General features: G+C 44.3%; 1 protein-coding gene across 1 annotated transcript; it reads right to left on the bottom strand.

Annotated features, from left to right (window-relative positions):
• Positions 1-4514: 4514 nt before the first annotated feature.
• Positions 4515-5756, bottom strand: HTR1A (5-hydroxytryptamine receptor 1A). The gene has a single exon (XM_054186206.1). It carries the CDS (start codon positions 5754-5756, stop codon positions 4515-4517), a length of 1242 nt encoding a protein of 413 aa, XP_054042181.1.
• Between the last annotated feature and the right edge of the window lie 18427 nt (positions 5757-24183).

Genomic DNA, 24183 nt, shown 5'->3' with positions numbered 1-24183 from the left:
ACACCAATAAATCTTCTGTCACTCACTGCCCAAGTCAAGAAGACACACCGTTAAGTCAAATAACTTAGATTACATTCTTGCTATGGAAAGGATCATGCACTAAAGGTTTTTTGCTTCCAGAAGGAATTTCATGCTGCACAGTTGACCCTCTTTGTGGCTGGAAGTCACACTGGCTACCCAGAGATGAGAGGAGCACAGCTGTAGACAGCAAGATAAGGTAAGGCTCATAGCAACATGTACCAAGCAGGGTGACCTGGGCTGACATCCAGAAATAGGGAAGATACAGTATATTTTGAAAGCGTGAGAGGTGTGACCATTTTAGATTTCACAGAGCCCCACTAGGATTTTCGCATGATACATGATAGCCATTTGGATTTTCTCCAGCCGTATCCAGAGGGGTAATAGTCACCTGTACCATTAAAAATTCTTCTCTGAGCAGCTATGAAACAGAAATCCACTCCCAGCATCCTTTTCTGTTTCTTCTTTCTGAGGGATGAATTTTTTGGTTATGTGTTTTAATGTAAGATTCACAATGTTGCTCTGAGCAATGTTTGAAACTGAGGATTCATTCTAAAGAACAGATTTTTAACTATGAGGAGATTGGGGGATATTTGTTTGGGGGATTTTGTTGTTTGTTCCAGACCAACAGCATGTTTCTGTCAGAATGGGAATGCCAGGGAAAAGTAGGTAGTCTTAAATATTTTATAGGGAAAATTTCTATTAAAATAGATGAAATTGCATGGACACAAAATCCATTTTGCAGTTTGATCCAGTATAGATTGTGCCGGCACGTCTTTCCCTTTTTCCTATCCCATTGTCTCCCCAGCCCCAACCATAAGTACAGTTGGCCACTGTAAGTGTGCTTGGACTGCTCTGCCAGTGCTTCTTGTCAGATGTGGATTCAGACCCAAATACAGCCTGGACTGGAGTCACGGAGCAGAGAAAATTCAAAGTTATGAAACTGTCTTCTCATTTTACAGCAGTCTAAAGAAGCATTTTTAAAGGAAGAAAAGGTTAAAGCCTTTACATCTGTGTCTATCTTTGGTATTCACAATTGACTCAAGTTGTCAAAACTCAGTTTTCTGCAGCTCTGTTTAAAACATAAAAGATATTGCTTTCTATTTGGATTTTTCTTTATTCATTGCTTGAGCTTCCATAGGTCCTTTGAAACTGAGAGGAAGCTCTCTAAACTGTGAGGAGGTTGCTCGTTAGTGGAGCAAATACAATACTGCAACCAACTACAAATATTGATATAATACAGAATTGATTTCTCCTTAAAAGCCACTAAATCCTCTGTTTGTTTGGGTTGTGGGTTTTTTGGGTTTTTTTTAATTTTAGTGGAAATCAAATGAGGAATTCGAAAAATACAGCACGGAAACAAAAAGCCCCATCTTTTCAAGCAGGCCGTTTCCTCCACATTAAAGATTTAATACAAAGGAGAAAAAAAGACAACAGAAGGAGTCAGAAATGTAAAACTGCTCAGAGAAACACTGTCCCCACTGAGGTCGGACCGGTATTTCTGCGGCGGCCGATGCATGAGGCAGGGAGCATCCCGGTCTGGGGGATGCAGTAAGACACCCCGCGGCACCGCGGCTGCCGGCCCGGCGTGGGCGCCTGCGGGGTCCGGCCCGTTTGGCCCCGCCGCAGGCAGGAGAGCCGCCGAGCAGCTCTTTTCCCCGGCGAGGAGGGAGGCTGCCGCCAACCATCCGCCTGGAAAGGGGGTAGCAGGGGTCCGGGTCCGCTCCCCCCGGCTGCTGTCCGTGCGAGGAGCGGTCGCCCGCACCGGGAGACAGGTGGAAAAGCCGGATGGGGAAAGGCGCGTCTCGCCTCCCTGCGCCAGCCGGAGGCATCTGCTCTCCCGAACTCCCAAATTCCCCCCGCTCCCGCCCCAGCCGGCGGTGACGCAGGGTGGCTGGGGCATCTCGCAACCGCCGGCGGGGTTTCGGGGGCTGTGCCCGGGCTCCCCCCACCCCTCGGCCTGCAGCGCCGGGGTGGGAGGCAGATGAAGGGGGCACAGGAGTTGCACCCCTCCTACCGCCCTGCCTGATGCGGCTCCGGGTGGGCCCTGCCTCCAGCTACCGGGGCTCTCGGCGGAGTTGGACGGCCCCCGTCCCGCAGTCGGGCTCCAGACCCCGGGGCGCGGGAAGTCGTGCGGGGCCCGACGCGGCGGGGGGGGGCACGCTTTGGGATCGTTACCGACGAGTTTGCAGGAAGGTCTGCGAAGAAAAAAAGAAAAAAAACCTTTTTTTAAAAGGTCAAAATGTGCCCAAACGCACTTGCCGGAGTCGGCAGGACTCGGGTAAGAAGGCGGCGAGAGGAGGGAACCCCGAGACGCGCCGTCCCCCGCCGCCCTGGCCGTGCGCTCCCGGTCCCGCTCCCCACCCTGCCCCGGGGCGCCCCGCCGCCCGGCCCGGCCCGGCCCGCACCCCAGGCCGGGGGTGGGGGGAGTTGTCCCAAAGTCACAGGGTACCCGAGCACGCCGGAGAAGTTTCGGCTCCCTAATCGCTGCAGGCTGAGTCTTCCGACAGTCCGGCACTTAAGGAATATCTAGGACACACGTGGTTAGGAGTGATCAAAGAGGAGATAAGATCAAAGATCACTTTAATTGCGAAAATGAGGTCAAATAAGATTTTCAGAAAATCAGCTATATATCTGAGGCTGTTGAAAGCACTATTGTCATTTAATGTAAGCGGCTGAAGTTCAGAAATGACTGGACACTTACATTCACGTGACGCACAGATTTAACATTCCCTTTTACCTACAGGTAACACAGATTACACAAAAATAAACAGGAAAATATATATATATATATATATTTGGTCAAGCATTCATTTCAGGCAGCCCGCCGCAGCCGGCCCAGCGCCAGTACCCGGCCCGACGCCATCCCCCCACCCCCACCCCGCCCCCGGCCCGAGAGCGGCCCCGGGTCCCGGCCGCAGCCGGGGACATGGCAGGGAAAGGGGTCAGGGCGGGCAAAGGGACTGTGCGGCGAGCAAGGCTGTCCTGCCGCCCTCCTCCAATCCCGGTCCAGGCGGGGGAAGGGGAAAAACCCCGGGTTTCCCGGGGCCAAGCAGGTGGGGTTAAAGGGAGAGGGGGTATCCCCAACGTGCGGGGGGGGGGGCTTTGTGGAGCCGCTGCGCGGAGCAGCCAGGCCAGGTTTGGCTCTCTCTGTCCTTGGCATCGCAGTGACACTCTCTGCTTCCGGCCGTAGCTCTCAGCTTGCGGGAAGGGTCGTGCTTACCCCCGCCGGGGCTGGCCCGGGTGAGGGGAGACCCTGCCCCTTCCCAGCCTGAGCCGAGGCGCTGCTCTCTCCCTCTGCGGCTGCCGGCGGCGGCTGCTCTCGGCCCCTCCCCTGGTGCCACGGAGCACATGGCAATGTTTTGGTTGATCGGTTTGGTTCAGTCTGTTGTTGTCTGTTTGTAGTTTGTTTGTTTGTTAGTTTTTTGTTTGTGTTTTTTTGTTTTGTTTTTCCCCGAGCAAAATGTGCCGCAGCTGGCTGCGTCCGAAGCAACCGGAACGTCTCCGGAGAAAGTTTCAAACAGCTTAAAAAAAAAAAATAGAAAAAGAAACGCTACTTCGCAGGCTGCTTAAACTCTGCTTAAACTCCCTGTGCCGCTGCGTACGCGGTGAACTCAGGGACAGTCGCACAGCGCCAAGCCTTTCCTTGGTGGGAAACCCTCGGTCAAAGGCATTTAAGAAAAAATATCTCCATATAATGAGGGGAGCGGTTGGGGTTTAAGCCCCATCACCTCCCTGCGCTGTAACGAAGGGAAGCACGATGAACTGGAAGGTCCTAGCATAGAAGGAGAGCTGTTAGACACACGTTAACGCAGACGGGGATGTTGCTCTAAGTACCTTGCAAGGTTACAAAACACTTTTCCCCCAAGAAAATCCACTTAGTGGTTTCACAGTCCGGGAAGCGACGAGCCGAAAGCCCCTTCCTCCGCCCGGGGAGTCGTCTTCAGCCTCCGTACTCACACTGCCAGACCGAGATCGGACGCTGAAGCCCCGCGCCGTCTTCTCGTAAATCCAAGAAAAATCCCCGAAACGGCGTGTTTCTGCATAGGGTGGTTTATTTTTACCAATGCTACTCGGGCAGACACTGTGGTTTACAGCAACCACAAGCAACGACCTGCAAACCTGAAGTCTACCCAGACTGATGGAGGGGAGGAAGGGAGAGCGGGAGGGAGGGAGGGGGGAGCGCCGGCGCCCAGCAGCGGAGTCCCGGCGAGGCCAGGCGAGGCGAGGGCGGCTGCGGAGCCCTCCCGAGCCGGGCATCCCCCCCCGCCGCCCCCGGTGGAGCCCTGCCCTGCCCTGCCGTTCCCTGCCCCGCGGGGCTTGTCCGACGGGCGGAGGAGCCGAGGACCCGGGCACGCTGCGGAGCGGGGTCCCGGAGCCCCCCGCCCTTACGCCGGCGCTGCAGAGGGGCTAGGCGGGGGGCACACTGTGGCGGAGGACAGGCGGATGGAGCCAGTGGCAGGAGCCTCCGCTGCCCCGTCCCAGCGCGGCGGGCTTCACTGCCGGCAAAATTTGCACTTGATAATTTTCTTAAAAGCACTTTGGAAGTCTTTGTTGAAATAGGCATAGATGATGGGGTTGAGGAGGGAGTTGGAGTAGCCCAGCCAGTTGATGACTGCTCCCAGCCACTCGGGCATGTAGCACTTACTGTCACAAAAGGGCAGGACCAGCGCCACGATGAAGAACGGCAGCCAGCAGAGGATGAAGGTGCCCATAATGATGCCCAGGGTCTTGACAGTCTTCCTCTCCCGGGACAGAGCCATCCTCCGCTTGGCCTCCGTGTTCTTCTCGTTGCGCCTCTCGAAGGAGGGGGGCGGCGGGGAGCCGCACGCCTCGCTGGGCAGCGGCAGGTGAGTCTTGGAGGAGCTGTTGCAGCGCTGGACCTCGATGATCTCCAGGGCGGCCCCGTCCTCGCCCTGCCGCACCGCGCCGTTGACACACGCACCGGGCTTGGGCTCCACAGTCCGCCGCCAGCCCTTGCCGGGCTCCCCGTTGCTTTTCTTCTGCAGGGTGGCTGGAGAGAGGGTGAGGCAAGTGTCGGCGATCTTCTTCTTCTCCGCTTTCTTGACAGTCTTGCGGATCCTGAAGCGGGCCGCCTTGAAGATGCGGCCGTAGAGCACCAGCATGAGGAGGAGCGGGATGTAGAAGGCGCCGAAGGTGGAGTAGATTGTGTACCCGTGGTCCTTGCTGATGGTGCAGGCATCGGGGTTCGAGCGGTCCTCGGGCGTCCTCCAGCCCAGCATGGGTGGGATGGATATCAAGAAGCCGATGAGCCAGGTCAGACTGATAAGCACGGCGGCCCGCCGGGGAGTCCGCTTGTTGACATAGTCGATGGGGTCCGTGATGGCCCAGTACCTGTCCAAGGCGATGGCGCATAGGTGCAGGATGGAAGAGGTGCAGCACAGCACGTCCAGCGAGATGAAGATGTCGCAGGTGACTTGCCCCAGCGTCCACTTGTTCAGCACCTGGTAGAGGGCCGCCATGGGCAGCACCAGCACGGACACCATGAGGTCGGTGACGGCCAGCGAGCCGATGAGATAGTTGGCCACGGTTTGCAGGGAGCGCTCCAGGGCGATGGCCGCGATCACGCAGGCGTTGCCGCTCACGGCGCACAGGATGAGCGTGCCCAGGAGCAGGGAGGTGAGCAGCTGGTAGCCTAGGGTCACCTCGGCGAGGCCGGCGCCGCCTGACCCCTCGGGGGAGCGCTCTGGGGAGGTAGTGTTGTTGGCCACATCCATGCCGGGCGGGGGGGTCGCTTCAGGAGACGGGCATGGGAAGAGGCGCCGGTCACTTGTGCGCTCCCCTGGCAGGAGGCATCGCCGCCCCGTCCGCTTTGGCCACGCCGGGCAGCCCCCCCACCCTCCGCCACCCCTCCCTCCCCTATATAGCGCGGCGGGAGGCGGCCGAGGCTCGGAGGACGGCGGCTGGCGGAGCCGCCCCGCGCCCGCCCATCCCCGCCGCCTCTGCCCAGCGCGCAGCCCCGGGCGGCGGGGGCGGCTCTCCCGCCGCCGCTCGCCGAGCTGCTGCCCCTCGCTCCGCCGCTCTCCCGCGCCGCTCCTTCCTGCTCTGCCTCTCCGCTCTCCCCTCGCTTTCTCCCTCCCTCCTTCCCCTCCCCTTCCGTCCCCCCCACTCCATCCCGCCCTTCCGCGGGGGGGTCTCGCTGGGTCGCCATCGTCCTCCGGCGCCGCCGGCGGACCGGGCGGGAGGGCGCGGGGGCGCGTCAGTCGTCGCCGCCCCCTTCCCGCTGGGGGGTACACCGCTGAGAAACCCACCACCACTCCCCCTCACCGCCGCCCCCTCCAAATCTCCTCCCCGCAGCTCCGCCCCGGGCAGCGGGGGCTCTGGGCTTCCCCTCGGGAACTGCGCCGAGGCTTGTGCGGGGTATGCGAGGCGGGGAGAGGCTTTCTGTGGTCAGGCGTTGTCGCCTGGGCCGGGGGACACCGCACACCCCAGCGCTGCCTGCGGACGGGGAAGCGGGAGCCAGGGCGGGTGGCTACGGGGGTGCTTATCGCCACCTGCAGGCAGGCGGCAGCGGCCCGAGGGCGCGGCGCGCGGGGGGGACCTGGCCGGGCGCCCCTGGCCGCGGGGCCGGCGGGGCTTTCTGCCGTCTGCACCCTCGCCCCCTGCCCGGCCGCCGCTCCGGCCGCAGCGGGCGCGGTGCTGCGTTGCCCGGGGAGCAGCACCATCCATGCCGCCGCGGGTGCGGGGACAGAAAGACCACGGGCAGCAATGTCGCGTGGGTGTCTCGGGAAGGATTGCTGTACAGCCCAGAGGCGGGCAGGGCTCCCGCTCTGTCGCTTTCGAGTGCTGGTAGCGATGAAAGTCCCATTCGTGGTGATTCATGTCCTCGCCCCAGCGTCCTGCCGTCGGGGGTTCCGCGGCACCCCGCGGCCTCCCGCCGTCCAGCTCCCCGAAAGATGGCATTGACCCCCGGCGCCCCCGAGCCGGGAATTACAGTGCAACACACTATTGAAATCATTGTCCTCTCAAAAAAACAACAGCAACAACAACAAAAAGGGAAAAAAGCCCAAAACGTTGCAGTTCCTCCCAGTAGGAAGAGGAAAGGCTGAGTCTGAAAGTGAAATTAGAAAAATACCTCTGGGAACAATCTTGAATAAAAAAGAGCGTCAGATAGATACATCATAAACAAATCCATTAAAATCTAGTATATAGAACAAACAATCGCAAACCTGGCAAACATCTGCCATACAAAGGGAAGAAAAAAAAAAGTGGTATTTACAGTCTTAACTCCAACTGTCCGTGAAACGTAAAAGAAAGTCCTCTGACATAACTTCTGTGGCAGGCTTTCCACTATCTTGCGGCTTTTTAGCGATATAAGATGTTTCATTCTGCTTTGTAATTGTGCCATGCAAGCTCAAAAAGCTCAGAATGCCAAATAAGTAATTGCTTAACAGGAAGAGTTGCCAGATTCTAACTTAATCGAACTTCAGATGAGGATCACACAGCCTGGCTTGCACACGCTCAGGTTTCCTCATCTTCTCTCAGTCAGCACTTAAAAATAAGGCTGCGTTCACAACTTTACAGCATTTGGACAGATTCCGGCCAGTTCCTCTTTACGGGGGGTCCAGGCTACGCTTCTCTGCCTCTAGGCTTGCTGTATTTGCTATAAACGACCAAGGCGCAGAGACGCGCTGGGTAAGCGGAGCAAAGCTGTATCCCTGCATGCCAGTTTTGTTAACAGATCGTACTAACATTTACGTGCTCTATGCCCTATCGAATGAAGATTAACACTGTTGAGACACAGACAAAACAAAACGTAATCGATATTTAAGTGTACTTTGCTGCTTCACTACCAAAACCTATTTTCTTTTTAATGTCTCCTCGAATGCACGGCACTTGAGCAGCCGTCTATTTAGACACCCTTTCCCTTCAATGAAATCAAAGTTTGTGCTTCCTGCTGCTTAGAGCCAGCCTGATGCAACGAAGAAAGTGCAAGTCTGGGAGGCAGGAAAATCTCTGAGAGATTGTCCCAGCTTTCTTACATGGTGGTGGGCAAGTCATTAGCCTAATTAGATTAGCCTGAAATTAGCGTTTCAAAGCCACGGGGAACTCGGATTTTAAGAGTCCACGAAGGACTCCTGGGGAAACTGTTTCCAGAGCTGTTTTGCACTGACACGGCCACTCTTTGCCGAGTCATTCTAGTGGGGGAAAGTCGACAGGGTCCTTTTTCAACTGAAATCTTCTAAATCGGCTTTACTTTTTGAATTTATGTTTTGTTTAGGGACTGAAAGTCATTTCACTCTGAATTAAATTGAGAAGCAATTTAGGCGACCATGGAGGAAGGGGAGGGAGTAGGAGGTGGAAGATGTAGACGAAGGGAAAACTCACTGTTTTGATGTGATAGTGTCCCTAATCCTACTAAGCCTTTAAACAGCAAAATGCTGGTTAAACTTTCAAGCAATTAAATGACGTGCTAATGTCTTTAGATAACCTAGGTGAAGAAACTAGGGAAATTCTTTAAGGAAAGCCATAGTCTCATAAAATCCACCCTGATTTGAGAGTAAATGAAACCACAACGCCACACAACCTTAAAAATTCCAATTAAAATATTAATGTTATTCAGTTATGACACAGCTGCAGCAAGCAAGAGGTTCCTCGGTAAGTACAAAAAGAAAAAGCATTAACGACTGTGGCAGAAGATGCTTTCCTGAGCAACTTCATTCTGCACATTCCAAAGAAAGGGAGAGCTATGTATTCTTGATGCTCCAGATTATGACTGTATTATATATTTGCCAAATTAAAACTGAAATGCTACAATTTGATCACAGCATTTTGTTCATGATGTTGCATATTACACTTTGGTTTGAAAAGGATTTAGGTCTTGGGTTTCTTTTTTTTACTATTCACCAGGATAAAATCCAGCATTTGTTTTATTCAAAATATTATGTTCTAATAATGGTTTCAAAATGAATGGGCTTCACTAGGGACCTAAGGAAATTAACAAATTCACTGATCCAGTATGTGCAGTCTTCTGTGAAAAAAGTTCCAAGCAGGTGGAAGGAAAGATATGCCAGGAGACAACCTACCAACTACAGCCTTCTTGAATTTTCTTGTTAGGTATTTTGGAAATACAGCCAACAGGAATTAGCACTACTCCACACTGTTTGAAACTTTCTGAAGAACAGCTGTAACTTTAAAATACAGAAAAGCAAACAAGAATTTCATGGCTGAAGCGACTGTATCATTGAAACTCCTCTCTTTCACACAAGCATACACATTTCACTATGAGATCCACTTGAGGATACCTGCTCTCACCTTTCATAAAGAGCAAAATGTTTCACAGTACTTCAACAAATTTAAGCTCTGTACTGTAAGAGACCAAAAGCTGTAAGAAGGGAACAGAAAATTTTAAGGCCATTGCTACTGTTGTAGCTGCATAGCTCTCAGCCAAACTGCTCTGGATGAAAATGAGTCCAAATTTGGCAATCTGTTTAGTCCTGACTTTGTGGACAAAACGAACCAGCTAGGAACCTAAGTAACTTTCAGTACCAGTAGCAGAACTGTTCCCCATGTCCTGTCTCTAGCTATGGCCATTTTGTGAAGCCCTGCACATCCAACTCATATACATAAAGAGGGGAAAAAAATCCCTCTTGAATCCTATAATTAGTCTGCTCAGAATCAATACACCACAAATACAGTGCAATAGCACAATAAGGAAGCCTAAATTTCCAACTTCCAGATCACCTTTGTGCCATCTCAGTATTTTTCCCCTTTTGGGGCATGGAGGTGGGGCTGGCTAGTTCTCAATGCAGCCCTGTGCAGCCAGCTCAGAGCTGGCTAGCTGTGGCCCACTAGGAGCTATGCAGTGCTGAGATGTTTCAGTAGCTCTGCAAGAATCAGCTCGGGTCTGAGATAACAGCATCAGCACAGCACTCAGCTTCAGGGCTGAGTTAAGTCCTGCCAAGGTACTGAGATGTCTCTCAACCTGTTCCTTAACACTCCATGTTCTGCAAACACAGAACAGTGACACCCCAGGTCAGGCTTGGAAAGATCTGCTGGCTCTGGTGCCAGTCATGCCAAAGCAGCAGTACTGCTCCATGGCTTTAACAGGTCTTGGCAGTGGTACAGTTGAGTTCACACGCTGTTAATTCAGCTTCTGGTGGCTCTGCACCGAACCCAGTCAGATTTCTGTTCCCTCTTCATTGCATAGTTAGGACCAGTTAGAACCAGATCAATAATCTGGGTCTGATAACCCAGAGGAATAACCTGGAAAATGCAGGAATAACCACCGTCGCAGAACGCTGGAGCCCTGTCTGATATGTTTCCCATGTTATTGGCCATGTTTCCCATTGCCACTATCGTCCGAGACACTGTTGAGCTGACTGCAAGTTTCACTGCCCAATTCTCATTCTGTTCAGCTGCCTTACTGTAACTCTCCTGTTCATCATTTTTATTAAGGCCAGAAACAAACTAGTTAGATACACAAGTTTTTATTTGCTACTTCTGCCTTTCTCTGCCAAGAGCTTACAGCAGTAACTAAAATTGTAGCATAACTCAGCATAACCCAGAAAAAGGGATAATTCATTCCACCTCACCCTCTTAGAAGTAATAAAAGAATAGGTAAATATTTCATCCAAAATGAATAAATATTATGTATATTCAAGCGGCATCATTGAAGTGAAACTGTTACTAGTGATACCTGCTATCAAAATCATGGGGCAGCTTTTATGCAATTCTAGAAATCTAAGATTAATATTGAAATATGTTTACTTTAATATTATTCTCTGTGAAGGAAAGACACATTCAAGCATATTTGTTCAAACATAAGTTTTCATAAGTTCATAGAAACTTCTCAGAATTTTGACATTCTGGGAAAACTCGACTTTAGGCTCAATTTTCTGTGTTGCCCTTTCCATATGCAGCACAGCTGTGATTAAGGAAGAGCTGGAAGATTGTCTCTTAACCATTTGTGCATTTTCTCGATACTTAAGCTGCTGAGCACAGATTTGATCCCAGAGAAACTCTGTGACAATCTATTTAGTCGACTCAAATCATGCTGTGGAGAACAAAGCAATGTTCCAGTTATGCTGAGGTTTTTATCAGCACATCTCCCGTGTCAGAGGCAAGGGAGAGCAACACGCAGAGCTGGTGCATTAGAAGCTGGTCCCTGTAAAGAAGGACTTTGCAGCTGGTTAAGAATCACCTGTGTGGTGCAATGCAGTCCCAAGAATCCAAAATACAACGAAACAGTTTCTTAAAAACTATAATCTGATATTTGTAATTTAATTAAAAGTACTTGCTCACAACTAATTTTTTTCTTAACCAGAGTTTGCAAAATAAATCATCTTAATAACATCCTCTACACAATTTTAAAATTGCTGACTAGCACTGAGCAGCTTCTTGGTTAAATCAGGCTTTTTCTTGTAGTTAATTAAGATTATTCTATCTATGTATTGAACATTCACATTCATCTTGTAGCAAAATACACAACTGGCTTAAAACATTTTCTGACAATACATACCAGACTCGAGTAGTATTCTACATCTTAAGCAATTTTTCCAAGTATTAAACAATATTTGCATGATTCTTTAAACAAGGACTGCCAATATATTCCAAGCTTTGCAAGCATTTTTATTTTTTCTGTTATTATTTATTTTATTTGTGGATACGTTTTAATGGACATATTCAAACTTTTTTTGTTTTGTTCTCGCCACCTGCCCCCCAAAAAAGACCTAGTTTCTACATAAGAAGTAATTTTATACAATGAGCATTAAAAGAGTTTAAAATAAAATTTTGCATTCTATGCATTTTTATTACAAGGGCTGTTTTTGATGCTTTTATATACATATGTTTTCACTTCAGAGGAGACAAAGTAAGAGGCAAATTATTCTTGAATAACAGCAAGTTATGAAAAAACATCTGATTTCTCTAGCTAAAGTTCTACAGGCCTTAGCTTTAAATATCAGGCCAATATAAATGAGTTTATCAATATTTTCTGAAATAAAGTTAAGGTGTTTGAATCTTACAGTTGAGTTGCAGGTGCAGCAACTGATGAACTCCTCTGCTTTTATCATGTCAGAGCTTCAATACTGCACTAGAAATTAAAAGTAAATTACGTAGCATTATTGTCTCCTTAATCAATAAAGATGGCAGGTAGAGTTCCAACATCATGGCTTATAAAGGATATAAACTCTCCTTTTTGATGCATGCTGACTGGAGCTCAACAGTATTGACTGCAGTTCAATAGTATATTAATCCAAGTGCATTTTTCAAAAGATGTTATTATGATTTAATTTTAATTTCCTTACATTAAAATGAAGACAATATTATTATTATTAAAAATAATACAATTTGGAAAAAGCGGAGTGATGTCTAGACATTAAATTTTAGGAAGGTCTTTTCTTTGCAGACTAACTTTATCCTTTTAAATGGAAAACAACTTATTTTATCTAAGCAGAGAGGAGCCACATTTAGTCACACAGACTCTGCTTTTAGAGTGACCTTGACAAAGGCCATGAGGATATTGTCTTTCTTTATCTATTAATCTCCCTTACCCAGGGCATTTGTTGGCACAGTACTAAACCACCACGTCTTCCCAGGAACCTGGGACCTGGTTCATGGAGGAAGGTGGTCTTGTTTTCCTGCTGGAAGTAAGTATGCTCTTGAGGAATTACTCAGTTGCAACCCCCTTCTTTTTCTTTATGAGTTTTCCTAGTGCAGTCACTGTACCATGCACAAACGCTAGTGCTTGAGGCAGCTAAAGTATATGGCCAAGGATATGGTGTAATGCAGAAACATCCCTTTTCGCAGCATCCTTGGTATCAATTTATAAGGGTTCACTCGTTATTGCTGGTCATTAACTTTTAAGTGTCTTACTAACTAGCAGGGTTCAGGTTGAGTTAATCACCCAGGATTACTATGTAACAAATGAAGTTCAAAGATCCCGAGAATACAGATCCACAAAAGTTAGCACATTGAACATACAGCCTCTTAATCCTTCCAATAGTAAGTGCTAAGGAGAAGAGTGTTATTTAGCCTGTTGTCACCAAAGTAGTTCAGATACCTAATTCCATCGGCAGAACTAGAAACCTCAGGAAGCTGCTATTTTCAAATAGTTTAAAAAATCCTGCGGTTTTGGGTATAAGGTGATGGGAGGCATCACTACTATCTCCTCTTGGTTATGTTTGTATGGGATTAGGCCTGTTCAAAATAAACCTGCTGGACAGACGTCACAGTCTGTGAATCCAGCTGGAGCTTAGATGGGAGCAGGAAAAGAACAGTTCTGCGCATTCACTGCAGCAACAATGTGGGCTTTCTTAATTTGACCAGGGAAGTCACCAGTGGAAAATAGACCAGTGGAGAAGTCCAAGACACAGACGAGCAGTGCGGGCCACTGCCCCACACCTCGCTTTCACCAGGTGATTCTAAAAGGAGGCCAGCAAGGGAAAACATACAGTGAGGGCAAATATTTTGGCTAACCATGGCATTTAGAAACACAGAGACTAACACATTGTGTAATCTAATGCATGAGTTTACTACCAAGACAAGCCAAACAGACCTTGGCTGCTACAAAGAAACAAAACTAACAAAGCTACAGCTAAGTGAGATTTGATCAGATCTTAAACATCACTGTAAGAATACGAGGGTGTTTGTGTTATTTCTTGGGTGCCTTGATGACATTAGTTCTTTCCCAGTGTTCTTTTTTTTCTTCTCTGCTCTCCTATCCTGTTAATCAATCCTTATAAGCTCCTACGTGCTAGGCAAAATTTCTGTGCTCTCAGGAGCTTCATCACATCTGCCACAGACACTCAACATTCCCTTTCTAGTTGCAACTGCCATCTGAACTCCCTCTTAGCAGTTTCTGTCATTATTCAATTAGGTTCAAAATAAGTACAAAAGGCTTTTTTTTGGCCTGTGATCACCTTGTTATCACTTCCCCATTTTTAATCTCATCTGACCACATGGGATGAGATTTTGAGGCCCTCAAAACTATCTAAATGTCTCATTGCAACCATGGAGGCTGTAAAGTGTAATTGCAGTGCACAGTGTCCTACTAAAACTTTTATGAATATTCATCTACAAGTAGGCTTTGTGAGAAGCAGAATTCTGCCCATAGGCACGTGTTGCAATAATGAGCTTAGTTGAAAACCTAGCCCTTACTACTTCTGTTAGGTGCTGTCTCCAATTACCTACACGCAAAAGCTCAGCATTGTAGCACCAGTATCTTTACCACTACAGAACAAAATCTGAGAATGAGGTGTTAAGAAAATTCTAATAAACCAGACCTTCCTCTCCATTCTCTCCAATAATCTTATCTTCATGACTGTTCATACAAAAGTCACAATGTGTTTTAAGTAGTCAAAGTAGTCTTCACTGTTTTTCTTGCTAAGACACGTTTTATGTTAGTCATGAAATGCTATATAACCTTTCTTTCACCTGTACTCTGGTGCAATATATAATTGCATTACTGTAAAGAAGCATAGAATTATGCCTCTGAGAAGAGCAATTAATTTCCTTCACTCCACGTGTCCAAAGGGGAGGGTAAACTACCAGTTGTTACCTGTTTCCATCGATCTCCTTCAGAAGAAAAAGGAGTATGTCAAAAGCCTCTTCTTCCTCACTATCTGAATATCTGCGGGGCATTCTTTTCCCCATCCAACACTCTGATTATGTGAACCAAGAAAAAACATAGTTTATTCACTAATCGAATAAAGTTATTTTTCTAAAGACAGTTCTATGAAAATTAACACTGCGGCCATACATATACTTCATGTATCTGTTCCCTTTGTATCAGTCCTCTTCTGCATCATATTCTATTTTTAGTAAGAAATCAATATTACGATATCACCCTTGAATTCAATTGCATTTTGCTTATTCTCCATTTCTGTTTCAGCAGGACTTTGGCAAGTAATTATGCTGGCTAAGGCTTTTCAAACAAAAAAGGGAGTAAATTGTTTTCTGCATAAATGCACATATCTGTTTTTGTTTATCTTGATGTCAGAGTAACATTGTCATCATGGGGATAGATTTACTTGTATTTGATTATTACAAGACAATGAGACAGAGCAGAGCTGAGGAAGATGGTATTTATGACTCTCTGTGTCTGCAATATCACTCAAGTTAATAATCTATCTGGCTTTAAACAACACAAGAGAGAATCACAGGGAAAAAATGATTACCCATTCTATTCCTTACACAGATAAAATCCTGGATGTTCCTTTAGGGGTTCATATTTTAAACTGTGGCTGCATCTTCCTCTGAGGGGCTTCTATCTGACCATTCTTGAAGTGGTAGGTAAATACATAAGGTTCAAAGGGGGAGAAATGCCTGTCCTTCATTTCTGTCACCAGAAATCCTGCCTTTTAAGTCTGTGGCACCGTTTCTGGCCCTTTCCAGTACTTAAGTACATTTTTTTTTTCTGTTAATCTACAAAAAGTCAAGTCAATTGGATTGAAATTACTGAAGTCTAAGGGGCTTTCTCAGAGGGAGATTTGGCTTCATCCCTCTTACTCTGAAGTCCCTGTAGATCCTGTGCAACCTGCAGCTGGGAGAAGCTCCACTCATTGAGAAAAGCGATGCATCTTTATCCGTCAGTGGCCATAAACTGGAGTTTCAGAGGACAATTATGCACAATATACCTATTGGAGAAATTACTGAAAGATTTTGCAGTCCCACGCAGTTAATGATTAATGTATATTGAAAAACAGGAGAGAATCTATTCTTATCTCTTTACATACATTTTTACCCTAATATAATTAAGGTCATAAAAATATCAGGTTCAAAAAGAAAGCACATTTTGCGCTTGGCCTTTATTTCACATTTGGCAATGAGTTGAATAGTTTAATTATATGTTGCATAAAGGATTATAAATGGGGTTTTACATTTTTATTAGAGAGTTTTCTATTTGTGTATTGAGAAAAGCCTGAAATACCTTCTATATCCTTATTTTATCTAGCGCTCATATATATTTCTAATAAGTTCTGTCTGAACAGAATTAACCCAGTCTTTTCACATCACAGGGAAGCTTTTCTATCTGTCTAAGCTCTTCTCAAAAGTAGAGTGCCTGTTGTGTCTCTCGGAAGCATTGTCCCAGGACAAGAGAGCCTATAAAGTTCCTTTTCCTTTTTCACATTTCACTTCGGCAAATGTGAAATTTTCACCTGAGAAAGTAATTTAGTTATTGCTTCTAGTCTCAATCTTCAGAAGAGTGTTATCAGTAACTAGTTCGATAAGCAGCTCTTCTCTCTCCTTGAACTACCTTACTCAATGCATATATAGTTTGGAACAAACTCCTGTATAGTATTTGGTTTCTCTTGCATCCATTTTTCTGATGGTTAGATAAAGATTTCAAGCTTTTTCAATAAGTAATAGCATTGTCCATATTACTTATCATGAGTGCAGACAGAAATTAATAATCAGTATTTAAATTAAAAAGTCTAAAGAAATTTCCTGGATAAAGAACAGTGGAAATTGGTTAGAATAAATGTCATTACTAAGAGATGTGGGTTTGATTTCCCAGCTGCTGTAAATCAGGATAGTTTAATCAAAATGTAATTATCAATAGCCATAAATTATAACAAAAACTGAGAACCTAGTAAGACTCAAAGACATTTGTGACAGATAAAATAGAATATCCTCTGTCACATGAACACAGACAAAAATTAACTCTGGTTTCCATCACACTTGGTCACCAAGTGTAGGTTAAAGATTTTGACTGCTGTTAATAATGCTCCATTATTCCATGTTTTTAAGGTAGTTCAATGGAAGAAAGAAAGTGGGCTGAAAAATTTTCAGTTGAAATGAAATTGTTTCTTGGTTACTCTGAACCACAATAATAGTTGCACCTTTTTCACCTAATAAAACATGTCCCACCTTTCTTAATCAGATGCAAATGAGGGTGATATTATCAGATGCAAGAAACTGGATGCAAATGTGTCATTCCTTTAATATACAGGCATTATGGAAATACAGACATCCAAGACTGTGAAAATAACTGCAAACTGAGACAATGCTGGAATATCTGCTCCGCTGCATGATGACTGTAATCCTGCACCCACCAATCTTCATCCACAGGATCACTGCTGTTGGGGCTACATTCCTGACTTTGGGTATCTGCCAGTTTTTGCTGTAATGGTTATCATGTCATTCTGATCAGCCTTTAACAAATGCTTTCTCTATAATAGTTGTTACCTATTCCATATAGCAATTCCATTTGCCTGCTGTATTGGGGTCATTGTAATGAAAACCACCTTTAGAGTTCTGGTATGTACATGTCACTTTTTTCTAACTCCTTTTTCCATTTTTTATTTGTCTTCTGTTGAGGTTCACTGAAGATGGATCTTTATCATCTTCTTTCTTCTATGGCTATACTAGGATCCTGGGTTTCTTCATACCTGAGGTGGATATTCCAATTCTTCATAGGATGATGTTCACAGAATGGACACGGGATGAAGACAGTCCTAAGTCTCATGCATCAGGAAAGTCCCCACTGATTTTAATGAAGTTCTGCAATCATAAGGGCTACAGGTTTACCAAGTATATATGGACAGCTTCACAATACCAACAAAATTAACAAAATTCACAATACCAAACAATTAACAAAATTTTTCTTTAAAACTACATGAAAATAAAGACTCTGGCAAGCAAAAATCCACCCATAAATGGTCTCTTGGAACAAGAGCCTTTGCTCAGACAAAAAATTTTTTCCAACTTGAATTCATTTCAGGCAGAGAGAGTTGAGAGTGCAGGTTTTGCAAAGTATTTTAAGAACATATGCCATGCTTAGCAAACATATAGGTCTGTTTGAAAGGGTATGTCCCACTGACATATATGGGCAAGTCAACTACCCCACAAATATTCAGAATTTGGGGGAAACAACAGATGAATCTCTGGCTATGTTAAAAGCAATTTTTTTTTTTTGTGTATTGAAGTTCTTTCCATGGTCTTCAGTGAGGATAGGCTTTCTTTCAACAATTAATTTTCATGTTTATCATATCTTGGAACAGATTCTCTTTTATTTTCCCAGAACATCAAAATCCCCACTTCAAAAATGCTTAACAAAAATTAGTGTTAATGGCTAATATTTACAGCAAATCACACATTTGACTAAAACTAAAAGAAGATGAAACCCAATAGTTATCCTAATTCAAATAATGATGCTTCTGTTAATGTATTGTTGATTGTTCATTTTCTAAACGGTAGAAAGGTGTCAAGGGAAAGTATAGATTCAGTATTTGTCTCTCTAATTCTCTCTTGATTAAAACTATTTTACTTTCTCTAAATAAATAAATATCCATTAGTCCCCAGGGAGAGTGATTCAGTGGTTGCGTGCATACAGCCATAAGATCTCTATCACTGTGACAGATTAATTGTTTATACAAAGCAGCACAGCTCTAACAAGCTGCTGAATATCTCCACCACAAGATGAAAAGTGCCTTACTTCAGCATATCCAATAGCCTCATGGCCAGCATGCCTTCTGGGCATGGAGAAGACCTAAATTCAAGTCTCTCCCACAAATCAAACAGAGTTTGGAGGACTTCAGTACACATGTTCAAGACCTTAGGGATGTATCCTAATGATCCAGCTGTCACTTATGAGAAGATATCTCTCAGTTTCAGGCCGTTTCTGAGGAAAAGTAATTTAATCTAAATAGTACTGTCCTTTCTATAGACATTAGTCCTAAATTTGTGCATGTATCCTGGAACAAAATTACTCTTGGTGTCAATATTTTTTCCTCCAATGTCTCATTCTTTAGTCTTGGTGTCTGGGAGAGTTTACTGAAGACTGGAGTTAGACTGTAATGGAAATCCAACTCCTTTAAATTGTAACCCTAACAAGTTCTAGCCTAACAGCAAAGCAGGTTTTCAATCTGAAAAAAATCAGTAGTTTCACAGATAATAGCTAAAAGCAGTAGCCATGGGGAATAACTGTTATTTTGATAGCCATGGATCTCACACAACTTTATGGCCTTTTATTTTACTATCAAGCAGTGTAACATCTTTCAAGGCCAGATTCCTAGTTGCTGAACTCAGATTGGAGGTATCTTTTTAGGCTCTGGATTAATCAGTCAATTGTATTTTTGCATCAGGAGGGAGTTTTCCCAAAAATCTAGAATAATCCAGGCTAGACGCATATTTCCTACTTGGCAGCCTCAGATTTGGTTGCATATTTGGTACTCAACATCTCTCTCTGAATTTGTCACAGTAACAGCCTGGTTACAAAGGCCAAGGACGAGCACTTGTCTCCACATCTATGATTTTAGACTGGCAAACTGTGAGTTGTCTGAGAGACCAGAAGCTTTGGATACCTGCAGGCTGGATCTTCTTCTTTCACAACAGGATCCTTAATTGGACCAAATGGCTAATACTCCCTAAGTGCAGGTATGTGGTCATAGCTCTTTATCTGTGCACTGGATACTAACTGTACCTGGATACGGATTTTTCAAAAAATCAAGCTGCAGCCCATCGCTTGTCCTATAAATTCTCAGTCCCAAAAGCTGCAGCCCATAGCTTGTCCTATAAATTCTCAGTCCCAAAAATGAATTCCTAAGAGCAAGTCTCTAGCGGCTTTCAGCCATAGGTAGCCTAAGAGTGACCCAGCATTTGCTTCTTTCCTATGCACCAGATTTACTCCAGTATAATTCAATGCACTTTCTCCTAGATTACAACAAGGTGATGAAAACCAAGCTCGCAGCATGCTGCAGAGATCTAAGGCATTTCTATACGTGATTCAGCAGTTGCAAACCTGCAGCTGAGATAGTGTTTCCATTTACATTTAGCCCCCACTTTTCCGATTACAAATGTCAGACCAATGATCTGGTACTGGAATAAATCAGAAATAATTCAATTAGAACCACATTGGTTTAAAATTGAAAAAAGTGAAAGCAAAATCAGCTGTATGATCATCTGCATGCTATTCTGACATCCATCTAGGATTCTGTCACAAAGTTGTCGTCTACAAACGTTTTTGATAGTACAACCCCAATATATGTTTGTTTGTGTTTTATTTATTTATTTATTTATAAACTATACACGTTATATATGCACATTCTAAAATGCACATAAAAACAGAAATGAAAAAAGTGTAAGATTAAGATGAAATAAAGACATTTTAAAATATTCTTTTGTTTTATTTATTAGTGGAACAAAAAATATTTTCTTTCCATACCCCAACAGATTGTCTAGTGCATCCCCTGGGGTGCGCACACCCCACTTTGAGGACCACTGTTTAGATTAAAGTTCTTTCATTGCTGTTTCTTTTCCTAAAAAAAGACCATCCCCATGTAATTTACAAATCACTGTCAATGACAACGGTGTTCTGCATTGATGGTTTAACTGGCAGGAAGCATTCAGCAGTTTAAAATGTACAACTACAATGTGGCAAGCCCTGCCAGCTCTGCCATCATAGTTTCTATAGCTGACTAAATGTCTTATTTGTTGCCCAGGACCACAATGTTGAGATATTTTTTTCTGCAAAGACATCATCTGACAAACAATTGCCAACACACAATTGCATATGAAGATGTAGATACCACTTGAGATGAACTATCTGGAAAAGTCGGAGAAAGGAAACAAAAAAAGGACTTAGAAGCATGAAAATAAAAGAAATCTCATAGGTAAGAGTATGAAACTTGTACATAAAATCCTGGTTCCCCCAAAATTCAAAGTTCCCATCCACTTAGACCACGTGAAAATTCTGCACCAAATACAGATGTGGGCAGATGTCCTAGTCAGAGCCAGGCAAGATTTCAAACATGTACACTGTAAGTCAGATCAATGCATATATTTAGAAAGATAAAATATATTTCACTTGCTGGAAAGAAACTGGGTTGGTGGAATGTATTCAGTAACTAGCTGGAAGAAAAAAAATCCATCTTTTGAAATTAAATGAAACTGTGCTTAAATGTATTTTAGCTGGCAATCAGAAACTGCCAGTCTGACTGATTTTTAAATGTAACTCAGCTGCAAGAAGGCAATCCAAATTTTGAGAATTCCATTCAGGAGTCAGCTAATAGGTACGAAAAAGAGCAAAGCAGCAGCAAAAGCTATACCAGTTCTTATCAAAAAGAGATAAGGTGCAGATTAAAGTGGACTTGTAAATGTTCTGCTTTTGGCATGTCTTTTTGTGAAGAGTTTAAACCCCACAATTACAGTAGCAAGGCACATCCTTTAACTTCTAGTGATTCCAGGGACCTTAGTGAGGCTATCTGTATGCTTAGAGATAACTCCTGATTCAGCAAAATACTTGAAAAAATGTTGAAACTAGCAGGCATTTACATTCTTCAGCGCTCCTGATTGAAATCACATAGCTGCATGTTTGCTTTAGGACACGGGTCAGTACTCTTTACTTATTTCAGTGGTGTTTCTGCTTCAGGGAAGCAGATAAATCTGTCAAATCTCTAAATCAGATCAACACATTAAATGGTAATATGGACACAAGAGGGAATTACTAAAGCACAGAGTCTTAAATCATGGGTAGGTGGGAATGCCCTTTACATATATGTGTACAAGCAGTGGTCAGAATGAACCAGCATGTGATGGTACTCCAGACAGGTATCTAAATTTTTCTCTCAGCCACCTGTGATTAGGAATCAATAGGTAAAATGTAAGAAGCCTTCTAGTATGTAATGCATAATCCTCAGCAGTTCTAGGATGAAACCACTCAATTTTGAGCCTGGCAAATAGCATTTTATAAGCTTCCTATAAAGCTTGCTGCCTCTCAGTCGTCATTCCAGTTCAGGTTAGCAATCCTAAAATTAAAACAGATCTCAGCTGCTACCCGGGCTGCAGTGAGGTATAAAGAATAGCCAGAAATGCTGCCAGTACCCTCATGCTCACCTGAAAACACCGAAAGGGGTTGAAATTGATGTGAGAAATTTCACATACTGCTTCAGTTTTAACAGAAGGGATCCAAGCAATGCAGTACCCATGAAATACCTTCAATAGCTCTAAACATTAAATTAGCTCATTTTATATCATATTCTCCAGGGACCTTTGCTTGTTTGGGACTTGGGGGGGATTTTTCTGGTGATGAAGTTACAAATATATTTGTAAGTAATGCATATGGGACCAGGGGAATTTAGGTTAGTAAATGTTGAAAGAGGAACATAACCAACATAGCAGACCTCAGGAAGTCAATTGTGCAAAGACAATAGAAAGAACAAGAACAGTTTTCACATTGTAGTAGAAACAATTTGTCAGCACTTGAAAGAAACAAGTCAGTGTCCTGGCTGACTCAAGCTGCTAAACGTCGTCATTTAGCTGGGAAACTGCAAAATGTTCCTCATATACACAGGGTGGAAATGCTGAAAAAAATGAATGAACAAACAAATAGCAGCTATTATAATATGAATCTCTTATGCAAAGAAGTCTTTGTAGCATAACAGAATAAAGTTGGGGAGAACTCTGCCACTAAATTATGGGTAGCTCAACTTTTAATACCCTGGTCAAGGTTTTATGTTATATGCTTTTTATAACTAGAGTTGAAAGAAGTACAATAAAAATTATTGGCTGGAATGAATATAAACCACCATCAAAGAGAGTGGTAGTTTAAAGAACAATCCTTCCTTTAAAGGGAAATGATGGAATGACTCTATCTAGGTTATAACGGTCATATGGTACATATGCAAGCATTGGAGCTTGTGAGGGAAAAGCAGAAAAATCACAGCCATTTAGCAATCTCTCATCCAGAAACTCCTTCTCATTTCTCATTCCCACATTTCTCATTCCCACAGGCATAGGGGTCAAACACTGTAGAGTCTGGCTATGTGGAAGGACCAAGGGACAGCAAGCTTACACGTATGTGCGCTCTTCAGGATCATCTTCCCTCAGCAAGCCAGACTTCCTTTGGTAAATGGCCAGAAATTGGACAGAAATATGTCTGATCATTTTTAGCTACATGTTTCCACTATTTATCACTCTGAGATATGGGGTCACAATTGATATAAAGTAAACCACACATTTTTGTAGATGCTGCATATTTATGGGCTGGGAATTTCATGGACATCAGGGGAAAAAGAATTGGCTAACACCGAGTGCCTTTGAAAATGTTTCCCTAATGGAAAGAGAGCAGTAATGGAACAAGGACAAGTTTTAATATATTTAATTAATGCTTCAATTATTATTTTCTATTAATAATTTAAACAGTTTGGGGACCATCAGCCATTGACAGCACCCAGTTCGGCAACCATATACAGTAAAGAGCAAGGCAGGCAGCTCAAACTGTCTGTTCTAGTCAATTAAATGGGAATGCTCTTGGGCACTGAAGTGAAATGCGTGAAAAGGCCCACAGCTACGCTAACAAACTCTCTTAGCACCCAGAAGATGGTAGTTGCATGCAATATGTCTTTTAGCAACAGTCCCAGAGAAGGCACAGGGATTGACTGGAAGTTGCAAATGACCAGAGCTGAAGGCATCGCAGGGAAAGCTCGTGCAGTACAAGGGGACATGTTTTGGTGCATGAGCACATTTGGGCTGCTGCTCAGCAACCTGGGAAGCTGTAAACTGCAGTGGTAGATGTAGTTGCAGAATTCAGGTGTATTGTTGCACTTTATAATTTGATGTCTGATCTCAGACACACACAAACACTTATGTGCAAATCTGAACAGTTAAAATTGCACACTTCAAGAATATGCTGTGATAAACTGCCTAGACTCTAAAAGAGGAAGGACTGATCTTGGTTCTGATCTGATTTGTATCTAAACAGATACAAATTTCATATAATTTTGAATTTTGTTAACCCACTTCACTTCCACACCCAGATTTTCTTCTGTTCATTTTGTTTGACATTGGCACTGAACTAGGCTGCAGTTACTAGCCTTTGGCATAGAACTGCTGAAGTGTGATATTGCTGAAATTAGCAATAACCATAAAATGAGAAAATGTGCAATAGCTGGTTATGTAGGACCCTCAGCTAGTGAAAGGGCAGCTTTGGCAGTAGTAAAGAAAGAATTTTTCCATGGATTGATAAAATTAAGACCCAAAGGAATTTCTGATCATTCAGCCTGGTCTTTTACATGGCACGGACCATTTTATTTCTGTCAGTTACCCCTATACTTATCCAAATAATTTATTATCCAATTTTGATTTGAAGGTATTTGGTCATTAAAAAAAATACTTTGATAGTTTGTTCCAATATTTCACACCTTCATTGGTAAAGCCCGTGCTTAACATCCAGTTTGAATTAGTCTCTATACAGCTTCCAGA

The sequence above is a fragment of the Rissa tridactyla genome, chromosome Z, assembly GCF_028500815.1.
Source record: "Rissa tridactyla isolate bRisTri1 chromosome Z, bRisTri1.patW.cur.20221130, whole genome shotgun sequence".
Taxonomy (NCBI): Eukaryota; Metazoa; Chordata; class Aves; order Charadriiformes; family Laridae; genus Rissa; species Rissa tridactyla.
Note: the sequence above shows the minus strand (reverse complement) of the source record. Positions and strands in the feature narration are given on the sequence as shown.